The sequence below is a fragment of the Triticum dicoccoides genome, chromosome 7A (genome assembly GCF_002162155.2).
Source record: "Triticum dicoccoides isolate Atlit2015 ecotype Zavitan chromosome 7A, WEW_v2.0, whole genome shotgun sequence".
Lineage (NCBI taxonomy): Eukaryota > Viridiplantae > Streptophyta > Magnoliopsida > Poales > Poaceae > Triticum > Triticum dicoccoides.
The window spans coordinates 78883916-78900276 of record NC_041392.1 but is presented as its reverse complement, the minus strand read 5'-3'; the positions used below and the strand labels follow the sequence as shown (position 1 = coordinate 78900276).

The window sequence follows — 16361 nt, the reverse complement described above, 5'->3', positions numbered from 1 at the left end:
CCATATATAAAGCTGCCGCACTCCAGGAACTCCGGTGAGGTGAGGCGTGTCGCCATCGGAAAAAGGTTGGGTTGGAGACCGTAGCACTATCGTATCAACTGCTCCACCCTCCGTTGCTCCGATAAAGATGACATATAAAATGAGAACCGAGCTGCTCCATTGCTCTTTCTCTTTGGCAGTACTAGAAAAGAAGGCCGATTTTGGACAGAAATACCCTTTAGGGCTCTAGCTTTTGTGATCCTTTTTTTTTAAGAAAACAAAAAATTGTACTTTTAACGTTTCAGCAAACATTAACATTTTTTGTACTTGTTCATTGTGGATCATGGCATTTTAGCATGAACGTTTGGAGGACTTCATTGTTCAGAACAAATGTTTTGGACTGACTTATTTAAAGTTGTTTTTCTTTTTCCTGAAAAAAGTTGTTTTTCTTTGGCAAGTTCAATAATTCTTTCGAACGCATTTTCGCGTCCCCACTTTCGCTGGGAACCCAACATGCATTCTCAATTTATTTCGGATGATCCCTCAAAAATAAAATTTCAGATGGGACTAGAATGTTGCATATGTGCACTAATCATATGGCGCAAACCTCCAAACCCCTATTTCATTTTCTTCATCGTGAGAGAGTTGGCGCATACCTTCTTCTTCCTCATCCTCCTCGCCATGTCATTCTTTCCCTCCTCCTCGATTTTTCGGTCTCACCAGCGTCAAGTCAAGGCATTGCCACATTGTCACTAGGTTGTCGTTGCCTCGTTAACGGTTTCGGTTAGCTCCCCTCCCTCTCCTCCTTCCTCATCCTCCTTCCTTCACTCATGCTCTTCTCCACTAGTTCGCGGAAGCGTTAGCCACCAAGACTAGAGACTGAACGTCCGTCTGATAAAATATTCCTCTAATCTCATCTTTAGGAGTTAATTTTCTCTCTATAGTTTTACATGGCCCGTGTACATTCTTCTTAAACTCGATCTTTTTCTAAATTTTAAAATCCTGTAAAACTTGTTCATGGCACATAGAAATAAGTGTATGCGTGTCTGTGTGTCTGTATATTGTGTTAAAAAAAGGATAATATAATGCTGCATTTCATCTGAGTGCTGGTACTAATTAACAGCCAGCATCCCCCCTAAATATAGGAGATCATTTGCCTCCATTGGTGATTAACCTCTCGTAGCTCTGGCCACCTCCTCCGCTCGCTCCGTCCATCCGGCCCGCCGTTCGAGCCCTCCGTCGAGATGGCGGCATCCTACCGCCGCCGCCACACGCCACGGCGCTAGCCCTCCAGAAAGAGAGGCAGCAATGGCGGTCCCATCGTCGTCCTTGTTGTCGCTGCTGCTCCTCGCGCTCTTCCTGCATCATCATTGCTCCGCTGCCCAGGATCGCGGCAGCGCCGCCGTCGTCGTCAACATCTCCGCCGTGGAGGACGTCGTCCGCGACCGCGCGTTCGAGCTGCTCCACCGCACCGACAAGCTCGTGGGCGTGCCCCTCACGGCCTGCCCGTCGCCGTGCGGCCTCGTCGAGGTCCAGGCCTCGGCGCTGCGCGTGCGGAGCAGCTCCCTCTGGGACGACGGCGTCAACGCCACCGACGCCGCCGCCGGCACCGCGGGGTTCACCGTGCCGCCCCGCGTCGTGCCGTCCCCGTTCGCCCGCCGCGTCGACGTCGTCTTTGAGCGGTTCCTCGGCAACTCCTCCTCCGGCGCGCTCTTCGCTGCGCCGCCCGGGTACGCGCTGGCCGCCCCCGTGGCCGCGCTGCTCGCGTACGACGTGTCGACCGGGAACAACGGCAGCAGGGCCGTCGGGCTCCGGGCGCTCGGCGCGCCCGTCCGCGTGGAGTTCGGGGACCTCGCGCATGCGGCGGCGAACGGGACGACGCCGTTCAACGCCACGGCGGCGAGGTGCGTGACCTTCGCGGTGGAGAGCGGGAAGGCCAAGGCCGTGGCCACGCACGCCATGGCGTCGGACACCGCGTGCACGGTGACCGGCACGGGCCACTACGGCGTGGCGGTGCGGCTGCAACCGCCACCGCCTTCGCCGACGTCGCCGCCGCCGCCGCCGCCTGCGGCGGTGAGGGAGCGGTGGTGGGCGTGGATGGCGGTGGCCGGCGTCGGCGGGGTGGTGGTGGTGAGCTTCCTGGCGGCCACCGTGGTCGCGGCGGTGCGGTGGAGCAGGAGGCGCAGGAGGGAGGAGATGGACCTGCGGGCGCTCGCCGGGGAGGAGCTGGGGAGGATGGCGGTGCGGGGGAGCCGGATGCCGGTGGCGAAGATGGTGAGGACGCGGCCAGAGCTGGAGGACGGGAGCCCGCTGGCGTGGCGGCGCTAGCTCCTCCGCCGGTCGCACTGTCGCCGTCTGGTTTAACTAGGTGTACTTTTTTTTCTCAGCATCAGATATTCAGACTTGTATTGTTGTTGTACATTATTACACACAGTACTTTGTAGTACTCTATATATGATATATTGTGTAAACTCGGATTAAAAATGTACATCGAAATAGGTCATCTTGGGAGCAACATCTCACTGCATGTTCTCTGAGAACTAGTAGCAGATTGCAATGGACTTTCTACTTCATTTCTACATATAATTTGCTCTTCTCAACTTCTGATGCTCCCTCCACTTCCAGTACAGAGCGAAACTCAAAATTGTGACCGAAATATAATGCCAATATGCACATTATTTGGTGTCACTAAATCTACATACAAATTATATACATCATCATTTCTTCTCCTAACAAGTTCGAGCAGGGTTACAGATTTGAAGTTCTTCCCAATTACTGTAGACTTGTATGCTTGATTGCTGGAACGAGGAACTATTCTGGGATTTGCTCTGTTCAGCTTCAGCGCTTGTGAAGAGCGGCAACGGTCAACAAATAATAAGCTAAACTGTAGTATATTACTCAAAATTTCAGGTAGCAATACATAACTAAAAGAATCCAGGCAATTTCTGGAAGATGGCACTGCATCTTCTTCAGATTGCAAATAAATGAGCTCCTCTGGAGTATGACAAGAGATTTTTCTTTCTGATCCAAACATGCCCGTTCCCTGAAACTGGTCCTTGTACATCTCCAGAGAAACTGATTCTTGAACAGTAACGCACGTCATCAACGATCTCTCCTAACTGTTTCAGTTCGATGTGTACGACGAGTACTCGTTCACCAGTTTGCGGAAGAGAGATCCTTCAGTTTCCATGAGCTTTATAGGTTTGTCATACTCCACTACTCTCCCTGGAAGTGTTCATGTAGCTCATCAGTGTGGAATAAAAAACTCTATGATGCAGTCCTAATAAGTTGGCAGTAATAAGACAAACATACTGTCATTCATTGCAAGTACCACATCGCAGTCCATAACTGTTGGAATACGGTGGGCGACTGTAATAACGGTGCAATATTTGAACTCTGTCCGGATCGTTTTCTGAAGGACGGCGTCTGTTGCGTTGTCTATAGAGGCCATGGCTTCATCAAGAACTAAGATACGTCACCTTCTCAAAAGCGTCCGACCCAAGCAAAAGAGCTGCCTTTGGCCCATGCTCCAATTCGACCCGTTTTCAGCAACTGTATGGCAAGATCTTGATTAGTACCACTAACAGTTTGACAGATTTAGAGGCACATGCATTTTGAATTCTGAAAGGGCCAGAGCAGAACTGTATGTTTGCCCAATTCGCTAGGGGCCTAAAATAAATGCGAGACCAAATTTTATATATGTATAGATACAGTGAGGTCTCCTACCAAGTGAATCCAATCCCTGCTCCTTCTCCTGGACGGCATCAAGAAGTTGACATTTGTCAAGAACCTGCAACACAATAGCATATAACTAATTTAGTGATTCCTTTTAAGACGCATGTATGCCATAACAGAGAATGGCGACTTGTCATTACGACCCCATAAATCAGTTTATTAATCCTGATTAGATAAGGTGCTTATTTTTCTGAAATTGTAGATATATTACACGCCTTACCTCCCATATTTGTTGATCTGAGAACTTCCCAAGAGGATCCAGATTATATCTTACTGTACCCTGAAAAAGTGTTGGATCTTGGGGAATGATGCCCAAACACGAACGCAGGTCATGTAAGCCTATCGTAGTGATGTCCACAGTCAATACTTATTTTCCCTCCAGCAGGTTCAACAAGGCGGAACAATGCACCAATTAAAGTTGTCTTGCCACTTCCTGTTCGACCAACTATACCAATCTTGTCTCCACCTTCAAACTTGCAAGTGATACCATGTAGTACAAGGGGTGCGTCTTCCCTGTACCTAATCTGTCAAATGAAAATAAATCACATAAAATTGTTAGAATTTCTAAAGGGTTTCACCTGGTCAAGTGTACATGTACATGTTTAAATTTGATTACCTTCAAATCTCTAAGCTCCACACAGCCAACTTGGGGCCAATCTGGTGCCGGACGGTTTTCTTCAATAACTTCTGGTTCACTTTGTATGTCCATGTAGTGGTTCACCCTTTCCACAGATATTATTTGATTCGCAAGGCTGCATTGCCTTTGAATAGAGTTAACAAGAGTATTATTTAGGGAAAGACCATAAGAAAATGCCATTCCAACAAAACCTGCGCAAGTATGAACGGAAGTAATTAGTTTTCTGATGGGCAATGTTAATTTCTTCATAAACTGGATGATATTATATAACTGTATTTCCAATGAGTTTGGCACATAGACATTGGGCATATAAAGTGTTGCTAAAGGGAAAGTTGGATATATATACCACTAGGGTTTTGAGCCATTCATGGTTATCTAATAGGCTTTTTTATCACAAGCTTAACCTTCATAACTCAATACCAGGAACCTATCAAAAGAGAGGAAAACAAATTCTTCGCAGTGCATATAAAATTCATTGCACATCTGATGCATGCTTATAAAATTCAGTGCACATATTTGCAGTCATAGAGCTTGTAAGCAACCATGACTTTCTCAAAAATGTGAAACTTGTGATTGTAGTACTTCAGATAAGATACTTACCGGGGCTAAAAGTTCCTGGAAAAAGAAGAACCATGACAAAGGCAGAAAAAGAAAGAACCGCAGCACTCATTGTTTCCAGGCGCTGAATCAACCATTCAGTAGCTGCAGAATTATAAAAGTATGGACTAGCATTCTTGTCGACTAGCTCCAAATTTTGAGCAAAGAAACGATCTTGTTCCTCAAAGGCACGTATTGTTATAGCCCCTGAAATCGATTCAAAGTGATTTGCTAGGGCAGACATGGTAGTGCCATTAATCCGCATCAATTCCTTAGCTGAGGCTAAATAGTACCTCTAGAAGACCAAATATAACAGATCTCACTCAATCAGAATTGTGAGAAAACATCTGATAAATTAACCCCATGGGTGAAAATTCAGCAGAGTAGATCATTCGGGAAATGAAATAACAATAGAAAGGGAGTTTAGCCATGCAGAAATAAAGTTAGATCAATCACCTGCAACCGAATTGCCAAAACTATCATCGGCGACGATACAAACAGAACTTGCCATGTGACAACAGCCAACACTACCAGATTGCTATATGTAGTTAAGCTGGCACTAAAGGTAAACATGAAGGCAAATGGAACATCAAGATCAATGATACTCAAATCTGAAGAGACCTGCAGGGGATAATCCATCATTAGAAAATGAATGTGAAACAGAACTGTAATTACCATATCGGTCATTTGTTTCAGGCTTTTCTTACCCCGGCTAAGAATCCTGCCTATAGGAGTAGAATCAAAAAAGGACATAGGTGCATGGAACAATGAATTGAGCAACTGGGAAAACAAGGATCTTGAAGTCTGGACTCCGAGAACAACGAGGAACAAAGATCGTGATAGCACAAAGAAAATGGTGCAGACTCCGATAACAATGTACACAGAAATTAACTTCAGTGTACTAAACTAACACGGGCATTTTGGACATTAGCAGCCATACATGAATTCTGTGAAATTTGATCAGCTAAGAAAATTATGTGAGAAATAACAGAAAGAGAGGCATACAAGAAGCCTTTGTTCTGGCACAGGTAAAGCATATAAGGCTTAAGACCTGTATCCCCTGATTCTCTTTCCTCTCTTGATCGAGTGATCTACTGGTGATGGCTTCACAGCCTCCATATATCTGTTTCCATGAATATTATCAGTCGCTGTTCTTGGTATTTCCGTTACTCTTCGAGAGGCCATACTGTTAAGATTTGAATCACCAACGGTATCTTTATGTGCATTTACAAGGTCCTTAAATTGTTGACAGTCTGCCAATAGAATTTGATAAGGTGCAGATGAATAACCTCCCCATCTAACTGCCGAAATTTTTCACTAGTCAAATAAGGGGCAGAAAATCCACTTGGTGGGTTACCAAAGGAACAGTTTTATCTGATAAAATACCCTGTTTTAAATAAAACATTTTTCTTTAGTGATATTAAATATTTTTATGCAAAAAGTCGACCAAGAAGAATACCTTCTCCAAGCAATCAAACTCTTCCTTTCTTTCTATAGCCACTGTACTTTGGATTTCTTATTATCATAAGTAGTGTTCGAGATCACAAGGCATGACATAATGTTGTCATACAAAATAAGAGATTTATAAATCAGCTCATAATCAAATACTAATACAATCTGCATGTGCTGATACGATGCTTACATATTGAGGAGACTTGTTGCTGTATGGGCATCAACAGCACTGAAAGGCTCATCCCTAATAATACCATGCTTCAATAAGGAAGCAAGCAGTTCCATAGATTCAAATGAAATCCATTGAATAAAACTTGAAGATATAACACTCCACTAGCTATATTAACCACTAGTAGAAATTCTACTCCAGTGACAGAAATACCCAAAGGACCGGAAGAGGATAGGTGAGGAATTGCAGAACCACTACAGTCTAGTTAATATGAAGAACCACTGCTCACTTAACTACTGATTCCCACAAATGTGAATCAACTGATGATCCAAATGGAAATTTGAAAACGAAGTACTAAAACAGTTTAAGTCGGCAAGCATCATAATAATCACAAATTAGACAACAACATACACTAGTTTTTATTTTTCAGTTCTTGAAAAGCAAACACAATGGTCCACGCGCCAAGCAGCATCAGGGATCTCTGATACATTAAAGATTCATTAACATCGGAGTTGCTGTGCTGCAGTTCATTCAGAAGGAAACAACCACGTTTGACTCATGGGCTTGCCATCTGGTGCCTGAAAGTTGCACTCTGATAAATCTGCAGCAAATGGCGCAAATGTACCATCGCTCAAGTTGTACATGAACTTATCAAATAGGGGACCATTTTTAGCATGGCAGAGATAGCCATCGATGAAGTAGATAACATTGCCTTCCACCCTTTCATACTCTGACGCATGAAATGATTTGCTGCTGCACGGGCTGATGAAGATACAGTCGCCATCCAAGGTGTTGATCTCAGTGAATTGAAGAGGTTTAGTGCTTAAATCCACCATATATACTCCAACCTTGCAAATATCGTGCCAGCCTTCACCGCCACCTAAGTGTCTGGCGATAAACAACAGTTTTCCATGCCATTCTACCAAGTTCCACCTCTGTGTGTAGCTACCCTTGATCTCAGGCCTCTCGGCCACACAACGCTCGACACGAGAAGCCATCAGCCCAGAGTCGTCGTCATCTGTTATCTCGATGACAAAGAGATTTGTGGTGAGCTCGCTGAGCACGTAAATCTTGCCCTGGTAGAAGGTAATATCACTGAACTTGCTTATGCAGCCACCAAGGCACACGCACCACGACGTCATGCCAGGCCGCCAGAGAGCAAGCTTGGCTCCGTTCCGATGCACCGAGAAGGCAGCCACAATGCATTTGGACCCAGAATCAGGTGAGGAGGACAAGATTACCTTGCAGAACGACATCACGTACTGTGGGGCGTTGATGGTGCACTCAACCACACCAGAGCCACCGATGATGGGCAGGGATCTACTGTGGGCATCGACGAAATGAGAGGACGCGGAGGGAGGCGGGAGATGGAGCACGTCCCGGGAGAAAGGGTTCATCAAGAAGCACTGGGCATCGCCAAAGTAGCGACCTTGGTTCGGCCGCACGCCGGCGAGCCACCCCTCGAACGAGCCCACGCAACGGACATCGTCGGCCGCCACGTCCTCGGGCAGGGGGATGCGACGCGTCCCCGTCGTGACACCGTCGGGGGAGAAGCTGGAGAAGGAGAAGTCCGCGTGGACGAGCAGGGGGAGCGGCGGCGGCAGCGGGCGGTGGAGGCGCGCCGCCGCGCGCCAGGCGGCGCAGACGGAGCGCATCCTGGCGCGGTCCTCAACGCAGGGGAGGCGGCCGGCCACGATCCCGAGGATGTCCGGCGGGACGTCCGCCCACGACCGCCGCTGCAGCTCGAGGCTTGCGACGACGAGCCTTGGCGTGTCAGGAGGCATTTCGTCGAGCACCTTGCCTGCACGGCCGCCAGCGACGACGGGAGTGTGTGGAAACAGGGAGGGAGGGCTCTGGCCTGAGACCCCTGTGAAGGAGGCTGTGGCCGTCGGAGGTCTCCTTGGGGAGGTCGGCGTGTCTTGCGGCATTGGAGTTTGTGTGACCCGAGCTCCTTCCATGGATTGATCAGAGGATACGGAAAGAGTTGGGAGGGGAGAGGTACGGGAGGAGGAAGGAGAAGGTACAGGGTGAGATGCAGAGAGTTGAGAGTGACACGCTTACAGGTGGGCCCTCAGTCTCAACCCAGCTTACGGAGCCATCTTGAATTTTTCATTGTTGTTGAGAGAGTGCCGCTCTTTATTGATCACAAAATACTACTCCCTCTGCCCCAAAATAAATGACTCAAGTTTATATACTAATCTAAGGTTACATTATAAAGAATAGAATCATCAGCAAGATAAACACAATTGTGCTATGGGCCACGACATTCGACAAACAACTAATAACATGACTAAAGGAACAAAACAAAAATTGCTCGCCAAAATCTTGATGTCGGTGACTGCCGTCCCAATGTACGAACGATCCATCGTCAAGAAAGAACTCTCTGGATGGTTTACTGAGCCGTCTAGATTGTGAATCACGCTGGTGCTTGCCAGCTTCGCTCGCCTGTCCACTGGCTGGATTCTTGGGGGCAGGCGACTTACAGTCCATCATCATTATTGATGATGGTGAGGGTGTGACATTCGCCCCTTGATGTCGTTAACAAGAGACGACGTGCCACGTAGTAGTCCTCCCACCTGGTTGCCTCGTCCGAAAGATACCCCATTTGATCAGCACTTAGGAGAATACGCTGACTCCACGTGGATAAGTCGGTGTTGCGGGATCATGTGGGTAGCTAAATAATCCAACGGAGGGTGATCTCCAACAGAAGAATTTGCTCCCCAACCACAAATTGTCATTCTGTGCACTTTCTATCAGCTTGAGCTTTTATTCAAGCTTGTACCTTGAAGGGTGTGCGCAGCAAGTCGATGTGGGGCTAGTAGTCAGCTAATGTTTTAGCTACTAAATACCCTTCATTGATAGTGATGTTTGGCATACCTCCAAAGGATGACTGCTTTCCATATAAAGGTTGGAATGGGGAACAAACCAAAGCATTATGTGGTGGCTGGTTTTATACAAAAACTCGACCATGGGTAATGTCGTGGTAAATTCCCGACAACACCAATCTGAGGATAGTGAACACGTAAGAGATCCAGATGGTGCACACAGGAACGATTTATGCAGGTCCATGCCCTTGGATCAAGGCAATACCCTACTTTATGCTTGTTTTTTGTTGGTCTGGCCTCGTATGAGAACTAGGTTTTTGTATTTACAAGGGGGTTGATATCGAGATTGTCTAGGGGCCGAAGCCTCAGATATCTTGCTAGAATAAGGTGCTTGGGGGCTTTGCATTGCGGACCTTGGCAGATTTGGGCGGTATCTTAGACTGTGTTGTCTCTGACTACATGCGTGTTGAATCACAACTTCCTTATGATGAGACAGATGTGTCCACATTTAGGGCTTCCATGATCATCACCATCATCAATAAAAAAGATAGTTCTTTCTAGCATGACAACATGACCCATGACAGCCCTTCGCAACCGTTGTCCATATCTTTTCGGTATTCCATCACGTAAGGACAAAACGGTTCGCAACTAAATACGCAGCTGGATTCACTTGGTGCGCACTTTAACAGTTCGATAGTGGGTAATTTGTCGCAGCTAAATAATCCGATAGAGGGAGATCTTTGAAGACTAGGGAGTAACCTACAGTAAATGGTTTCAATTGGAAAACATGAAAAATTTGGGTGCACATGTACAACAAACAGTAAATACAGGCGGTACGCCACTTCGCCAATGCGTTCCAGAATTGTGAAATGCTTGAAATATTTGTAAGATAGCTTGCAACATGGTCACTTGACCTTTAGAAGAATTTTCTCCCCAACAACAAACTATCATTTTGTGCACTTTCTATCAGCTTGAGCTTTCATCCGAGCTTGTACCTTGAAGAGTTGTGTGTTCAACAAGTCGATGTGGGGCTGGTAGTTCGCTGATCTTTCAAGTACTAAAGATCGTTCATCGACGGTGATGTTTGGCATACCTCCAAAGTTTGGCTCTCTTTTGTATAAAGCTCGGAATGGGGAACAACCCGAAGCATTATGTGGTGGCTGGTGTAAATTCCCAACAACACCTATCTGAGGATAGCGAACATGTAAGAGATCCAGATGGTGCACAGGAGAACAATTACGCAGGTCTAAGCCCTTGGATTGCTGGTCTGGATCTAGATGCTGTATTGCTGGTCTGGCCTCGTATGGGCACTAGGTTTTTGTGTTTACAAGGAGGTCGATAGCAAGATCATCTTGGGGCTGAAGCCTCAGATGTCTTGGTAGAATAAGGTTCTTGGGGGGTTTGCATTGCGGACCTTGGCAGATTTGGGCGGGATCTTAGACTGTGTTGGCTTTGGCTACATGCATGTTGGATCGCAACTTCCCTATGATGAGACAAATGTGTCCCTATTTAAGGCTTCCACAGTCATCTCCAACATCGATAAAAAAGATGCCTCTTTCTAGCATGACAACTTGACCCATGACAACCCTTCACAACTGTTGTCCACATCTTCTCAGAAGGACAAGATGGTTTGTAGTAAACTACAAAACTAGATTCGCTCGGTGCACACTTTAACAGGCCGAAACACATATGGTAGTTCATTGACTTGTTGGGGAACGTAGCAGAAATTCAAAATTTTCCTACGTGTCACCAAGATCTATCTTATGGAGAAACCAGCAACGAGGGGAAAGAGAGTGCATCTACATACCCTTGTAGATCGCTATGCGGAAGCATTCAAGAGAATGGGGTTGAAGGAGTCGTACTCGTCGTGATCCAAATCACCGGAGATCCTAGTGCCGAACGGACGACACCTCCGCGTTCAACACACGTACAACCCGGTGACGTCTCCCATGCCTTGATCCAGCAAGGAGAGAGGGAGAGGTTGAAGAAGACTCCATCCAGCAGCAGCACAACGGCATGGTGGTGGTGGAGGAGCGTGGTACTCCAGCAGGGCTTCGCCAAGCACCGCAAGAGACGAGGAGGAGAGAGGTAGGGCTGCACCAGGGAGAGATCAAATCGCGTGTGTTGGGCAGCCCAAAACCCCACTATTTATAGGAGGAGGGAAGGAGGGTGCGCCCCCTCTAGGGTTCCCACCCCTAGGGGGGGCGGCAACCCTAGATGGGAAAAAGGGGGGCGGCCAAGAGGGGGAGAGGGGGGCGCCCCCTAGGGTGGGCCTTAGGCCCATCTGAGCCTAGGGTTTCCCCTTCTCCTCCAAGCTGCGCCTTTGGGCCTTGTGGGAGGCGCACCAGCCCACTCAGGGGCTGGTCCCTTACCACTCTTGGCCCATGCAAGCCTTCGGGGCTGGTGGCCCCACTTGGTGGACCTCCGGGACCCTCCCGGTGGTCCCGGTACGTTACCGATAAAACCCGAAACTTTTCCGGTGACCAAAACAGGACTTCCCATATATAAATCTTTACCTCCGGACCATTCCGGAACTCCTCGTGACGTCCGGGATCTCATCCGGGACTCCGAACAACATTCGGTAACCACATACAAACTCCCTTTATAACCCTAGCGTCATCGAACCTTAAGTGTGTAGACCCTACGGGTTCGGGAATCATGCAGACATGACCGAGACGTTCTCCGGTCAATAACCAACAGCGGGATCTGGATACCCATGTTGGTTCCCACATGTTCCACGATGATCTCATCGGATGAACCACGATGTCGAGGATTCGATCAATCCCGTATTCAATTCCCTTTGTCTAGCGGTATTGTACTTGCCCGAGATTCGATCGTCGGTATCCCGATACCTTGTTCAATATCATAAGCTTCCACTTCAATTGGTGTAGGTGCCACAGGAACAACTCTTTGTGCCCTGCTATACACTAGTTGAAGTGACGGTTCAATAACCTCATCAAGTCTCCACCATCCTCCCACTCAATTCTTACCAGAGAAACTTTTCCTCGAGAAAGGACCCGATTCTAGAAACAATCCCTTGTTGCTTTCCGATCTGAGACAGAAGGTATACCCAACTGTTTTGGGTGTCCTATGAAGATGCATTTATCTGCTTTGGGTTCGAGCTTATCAGCCTGAAGCTTTTTCACATAAGCGTCGCAGCCCCAAACTTTTAAGAAATGACAGCTTAGGTTTCTCTAAACCATAGTTCATACGGTGTCATCTCATCGGAATTACGTGGTGCCCTATTTAAAGTGAATGTGGTTTTCTCTAATGCCTAACCCATAAACTATCGTGGTAATTCGATAAGAGACATCATGGTATGCATCATATCCAATAGGGTGCAGTTATGATGTTCGAACACACCATCACACTATGGTGTTCCTGGCTGTATTGGTTGTGAAACAATTTCCACAATGTCTTAATTCTGTGCCAAACTCGTAATTCAGATATTCATCTCTACGATCATATCATAGACATTTTATCCTCTTGTCACGACGATGTTCAACTTCACTCTGAAATTACTTGAACCTTTCAATAATTCAGACTCATGATTTATCAAGTAAATATACTCAACATCTACTCAAATCATCTATGAAGTAAGAACATAACGATATCCACTACATGCCTCAGCACTTATTGGACTGCACACATCAAAATGTATTACTTCCAACAAGTTGCTTTCTAGTTCCATTTTACTAAAAATGAGGCTTTCAGTCATCTTGCCCATGTGGTATGATTTGCATGTCTCAAGCGATTCAAAATCAAGTGAGTCCAAACGGTCCATTTGCATGGAGTTTCTTCATGCATATACACCAATAGACATGGTTCGCATGTCTCAAACTTTTCAAAACGAGTGAGCCCAAAGATCCATCAACATGGAGCTTCTTCATGCGTTTTATACCGATATGACTTACGTGGCAGTGCCACAAGTAGGTGGTACTATCATTACTATCTTATATCTTTTTGCATGAACATGTGTATCACTACGATCGAGATTCAATAAACCATTCATTTTAGGTGCAAGACCATTGAAGGTATTATTCAAATAAACAGAGTAACCATTATTCTCCTTAAATGAATAACCATATTGCGATAGACATAATCCAATCATGTCTATGCTCAACGCAAACACCAATATTGATGGTAGAGGGAGCGTACGATATTTGATCAACCTTGGAAATACTTCCAACACATATCGTCATCTCACCTTTTAGCTAGTCTCCGTTTATTCTATAGCTTTTATTTCGAGTTACTAACACTTAGTAACCGAACCGGTATCTAATACCCTGGTGCCACTAGGAGTACTAGTAAAGTACATGTTAACACAATGTATATCCAATATACTTCTACCGACCTTGCCAGCCTTCTCATTACCAAGTATCTAGGGCAATTCTGCTCTAGTGGTTGTTCCCCTTATTACAGAAGCACTTAGTCTCGGATTTGGGTTCAACTTTGGGTTTCTTCACTAGAGCAGCAGCTGAATTGCCGTTTCATGAAGTATCCCTTCTTGCCCTTGCCCTTCTTGAAACTAGTGGTTTCACCAACCATCAACAATTGATGCTCCTTGTTGATTTCTACTTTTGTGGTGTCAAACATCGCGAATATCTCAAGGATCATCATATATGTCCCCGATATATTATAGTTCATCACGAAGCTCTAGTAGCTTGGTGGTAATGAGTTCGGAGAAACATCACTATCTCATCTGGAAGATCAACTCCCACTCGATTCAAATGATTGTTGTACTCAGACAATCTGAGTACAAGCTCAACAATTGAGCTTTTCTCCCTTACTTTGCAGGCTAAGAAAATCGTCGGAGGTCTTATACCTCTTGACGTGGGCACGAGCCTGAAATCCCAATTTCAGCCCTCGAAACATCTCATATGTTTCGCGACGTTTCAAAACGTCTTCGGTGCCTCAACTCTAAACCGTTTAACTGAACTATCACGTAGTTATCAAAATGTGTATGTCAGATGTTCGCAACATCCACAGACAACGATCGAGGTTCAGCACACTGAGCGGTGCATTAAGGACATAAGCCTTCTATGAAGCAATGAGGACAATCCTCAGTTTACGGACCTAGTCCGCATAATTGCTACTATCAACTTTCAACTAAATTTTCTCTAGGAACATAACTAAACAGTAGAACTGAAGCGCGAGCTACGACATAATTTGCGAAGACCTTTTGACTATGTTCAGGATAATTAAGTTCATCTTATGAACTCCCACTCAGATAGACATCCCTCTAGTCATCTAAGTGATTACATGATCTGAGTCAACTAGGCCGTGTCCGATCATCACGTGAGACGGACTAGTCAACATCGGTGAACATCTTCATGTTGATCGTATCTACCATACGACTCATGCTCGACCTTTCGGTCTCTTGTGTTCCGAGGCCATGTCTGTACATGCTAGGCTCGTCAAGTTAACCTAAGTGTTTCGCATGTGTTCCGAGGCCATGTCTGTACATGCCAGGCTCGTCAACACCCGTTGTATTCGAATGTAAGAATCTATCACACCCGATCATCACGTGGTGCTTCGAAACGATGAACTTTCGCAACGGTACACAGTTAGGGGGAACACTTTCTTGAAATTTTAATGAGGGATCATGTTATTTACTACCGTCGTTCTAAGCAAATAAGATGTATAAACATGATAAACATCACATGCAATCAAATAGTGACATGATATGGCCATCATCACTTTGCTCCTTTTGATCTCCATCTTCGGGGATCCATGATCATCATCGTCACCGGCATGACACCATGATCTCCATCATCATGATCTCCATCATCGTGTCTTCATGAAGTTGTCTCGCCAACTATTACTTCTACTACTACAGCTAACGGTTAGAAATAAAGTAAAGTAATTACATGACGTTTATGTTGACACGCAGGTCATAAATAAATTAAGACAACTCCTATGGCTCCTGCCGGTTGTCATACTCATCGACATGCAAGTCGTGATTCCTATTACAAGAACATGATCAATCTCATACATCACATATCATTCATCACATTCTTCTTGGCCATATCACATCACATAGCATACCCTGCAAAAACAAGTTAGACGTCCTCTAATTGTTGTTTGCATGTTTTATGTGGCTGCTATGGGTTTCTAGCAAGAACGTTTCTTACCTACGCAAAAACCACAATGTGATATGCCAATTGCTATTTACCCTTCATAAGGACCCTTTTCATCGAACCCGATCCGACTAAAGTGGGAGAGATAGACACCCGCTAGCCACCTTATGCAACTAGTGCATGTCAGTCGATGGAACCAGTCTCACGTAAGAGTACGTGTAAGGTCGGTCCGGGCCGCTTCATCCCACAATGCCGCCGAATCAAGATTGGACTAGTAACGGTAAGCATATTGAACAAAATCTATGCCCACAACTACTTTGTGTTCTACTCGTGCATAGAATCTACGCAATAGACCTAGCTCATGATGCCACTGTTGGGGAACGTAGCAGAAATTCAAAATTTTCCTACGTGTCACCAAGATCTATCTTATGGAGAAACCAGCAACGAGGGGAAAGAGAGTGCATCTACATACCCTTGTAGATCGCTATGCGGAAGCGTTCAACAGAACGGGGTTGAAGGAGTCGTACTCGTCGTGATCCAAATCACCGGAGATCCTAGTGCCGAACGGACGACACCTCCGCGTTCAACACACGTACAGCCCGGTGACGTCTCCCATGCCTTGATCCAGCAAGGAGAGAGGGAGAGGTTGAAGAAGACTCCATCCAGCAGCAGCACAATGGCGTGGTGGTGGTGGAGGAGCGTGGTACTCCAGCAGGGCTTCGCCAAGCACCACAAGAGACGAGGAGGAGAGAGGTAGGGCTGCACCAGGGAGAGATCAAATCGCGTGTGTTGGGCAGCCCAAAACCCCACTATTTATAGGAGGAGGGGAGGAGGGTGCGCCCCCTCTAGGGTTCCCACCCCTAGGGGGGCGGCAGCCCTAGATGGGA

The 16361-nt window shown here is 46.3% G+C and overlaps 2 protein-coding genes and 1 pseudogene across 2 annotated transcripts; 1 reads left to right on the top strand and 2 right to left on the bottom strand.

Moving 5' to 3' along the window:
- The first annotated feature begins 1174 nt into the window (after positions 1–1174).
- On the top strand, positions 1175–2496 carry LOC119334416. The gene has a single exon (XM_037606991.1). It carries the CDS (start codon positions 1288–1290, stop codon positions 2305–2307), a length of 1020 nt encoding a protein of 339 aa, XP_037462888.1. The 5' UTR covers positions 1175–1287; the 3' UTR covers positions 2308–2496.
- Positions 2497–2711: 215 nt separating this feature from the next.
- Positions 2712–6259, bottom strand: LOC119333139 (annotated as a pseudogene).
- A 695-nt stretch (positions 6260–6954) lies between these two features.
- Positions 6955–8545, bottom strand: LOC119328103. The gene has a single exon (XM_037601137.1). The coding sequence runs from the start codon at positions 8525–8527 to the stop codon at positions 7097–7099; it is 1431 nt and encodes a 476-aa protein (XP_037457034.1). The 5' UTR covers positions 8528–8545; the 3' UTR covers positions 6955–7096.
- Positions 8546–16361: the final 7816 nt, after the last annotated feature.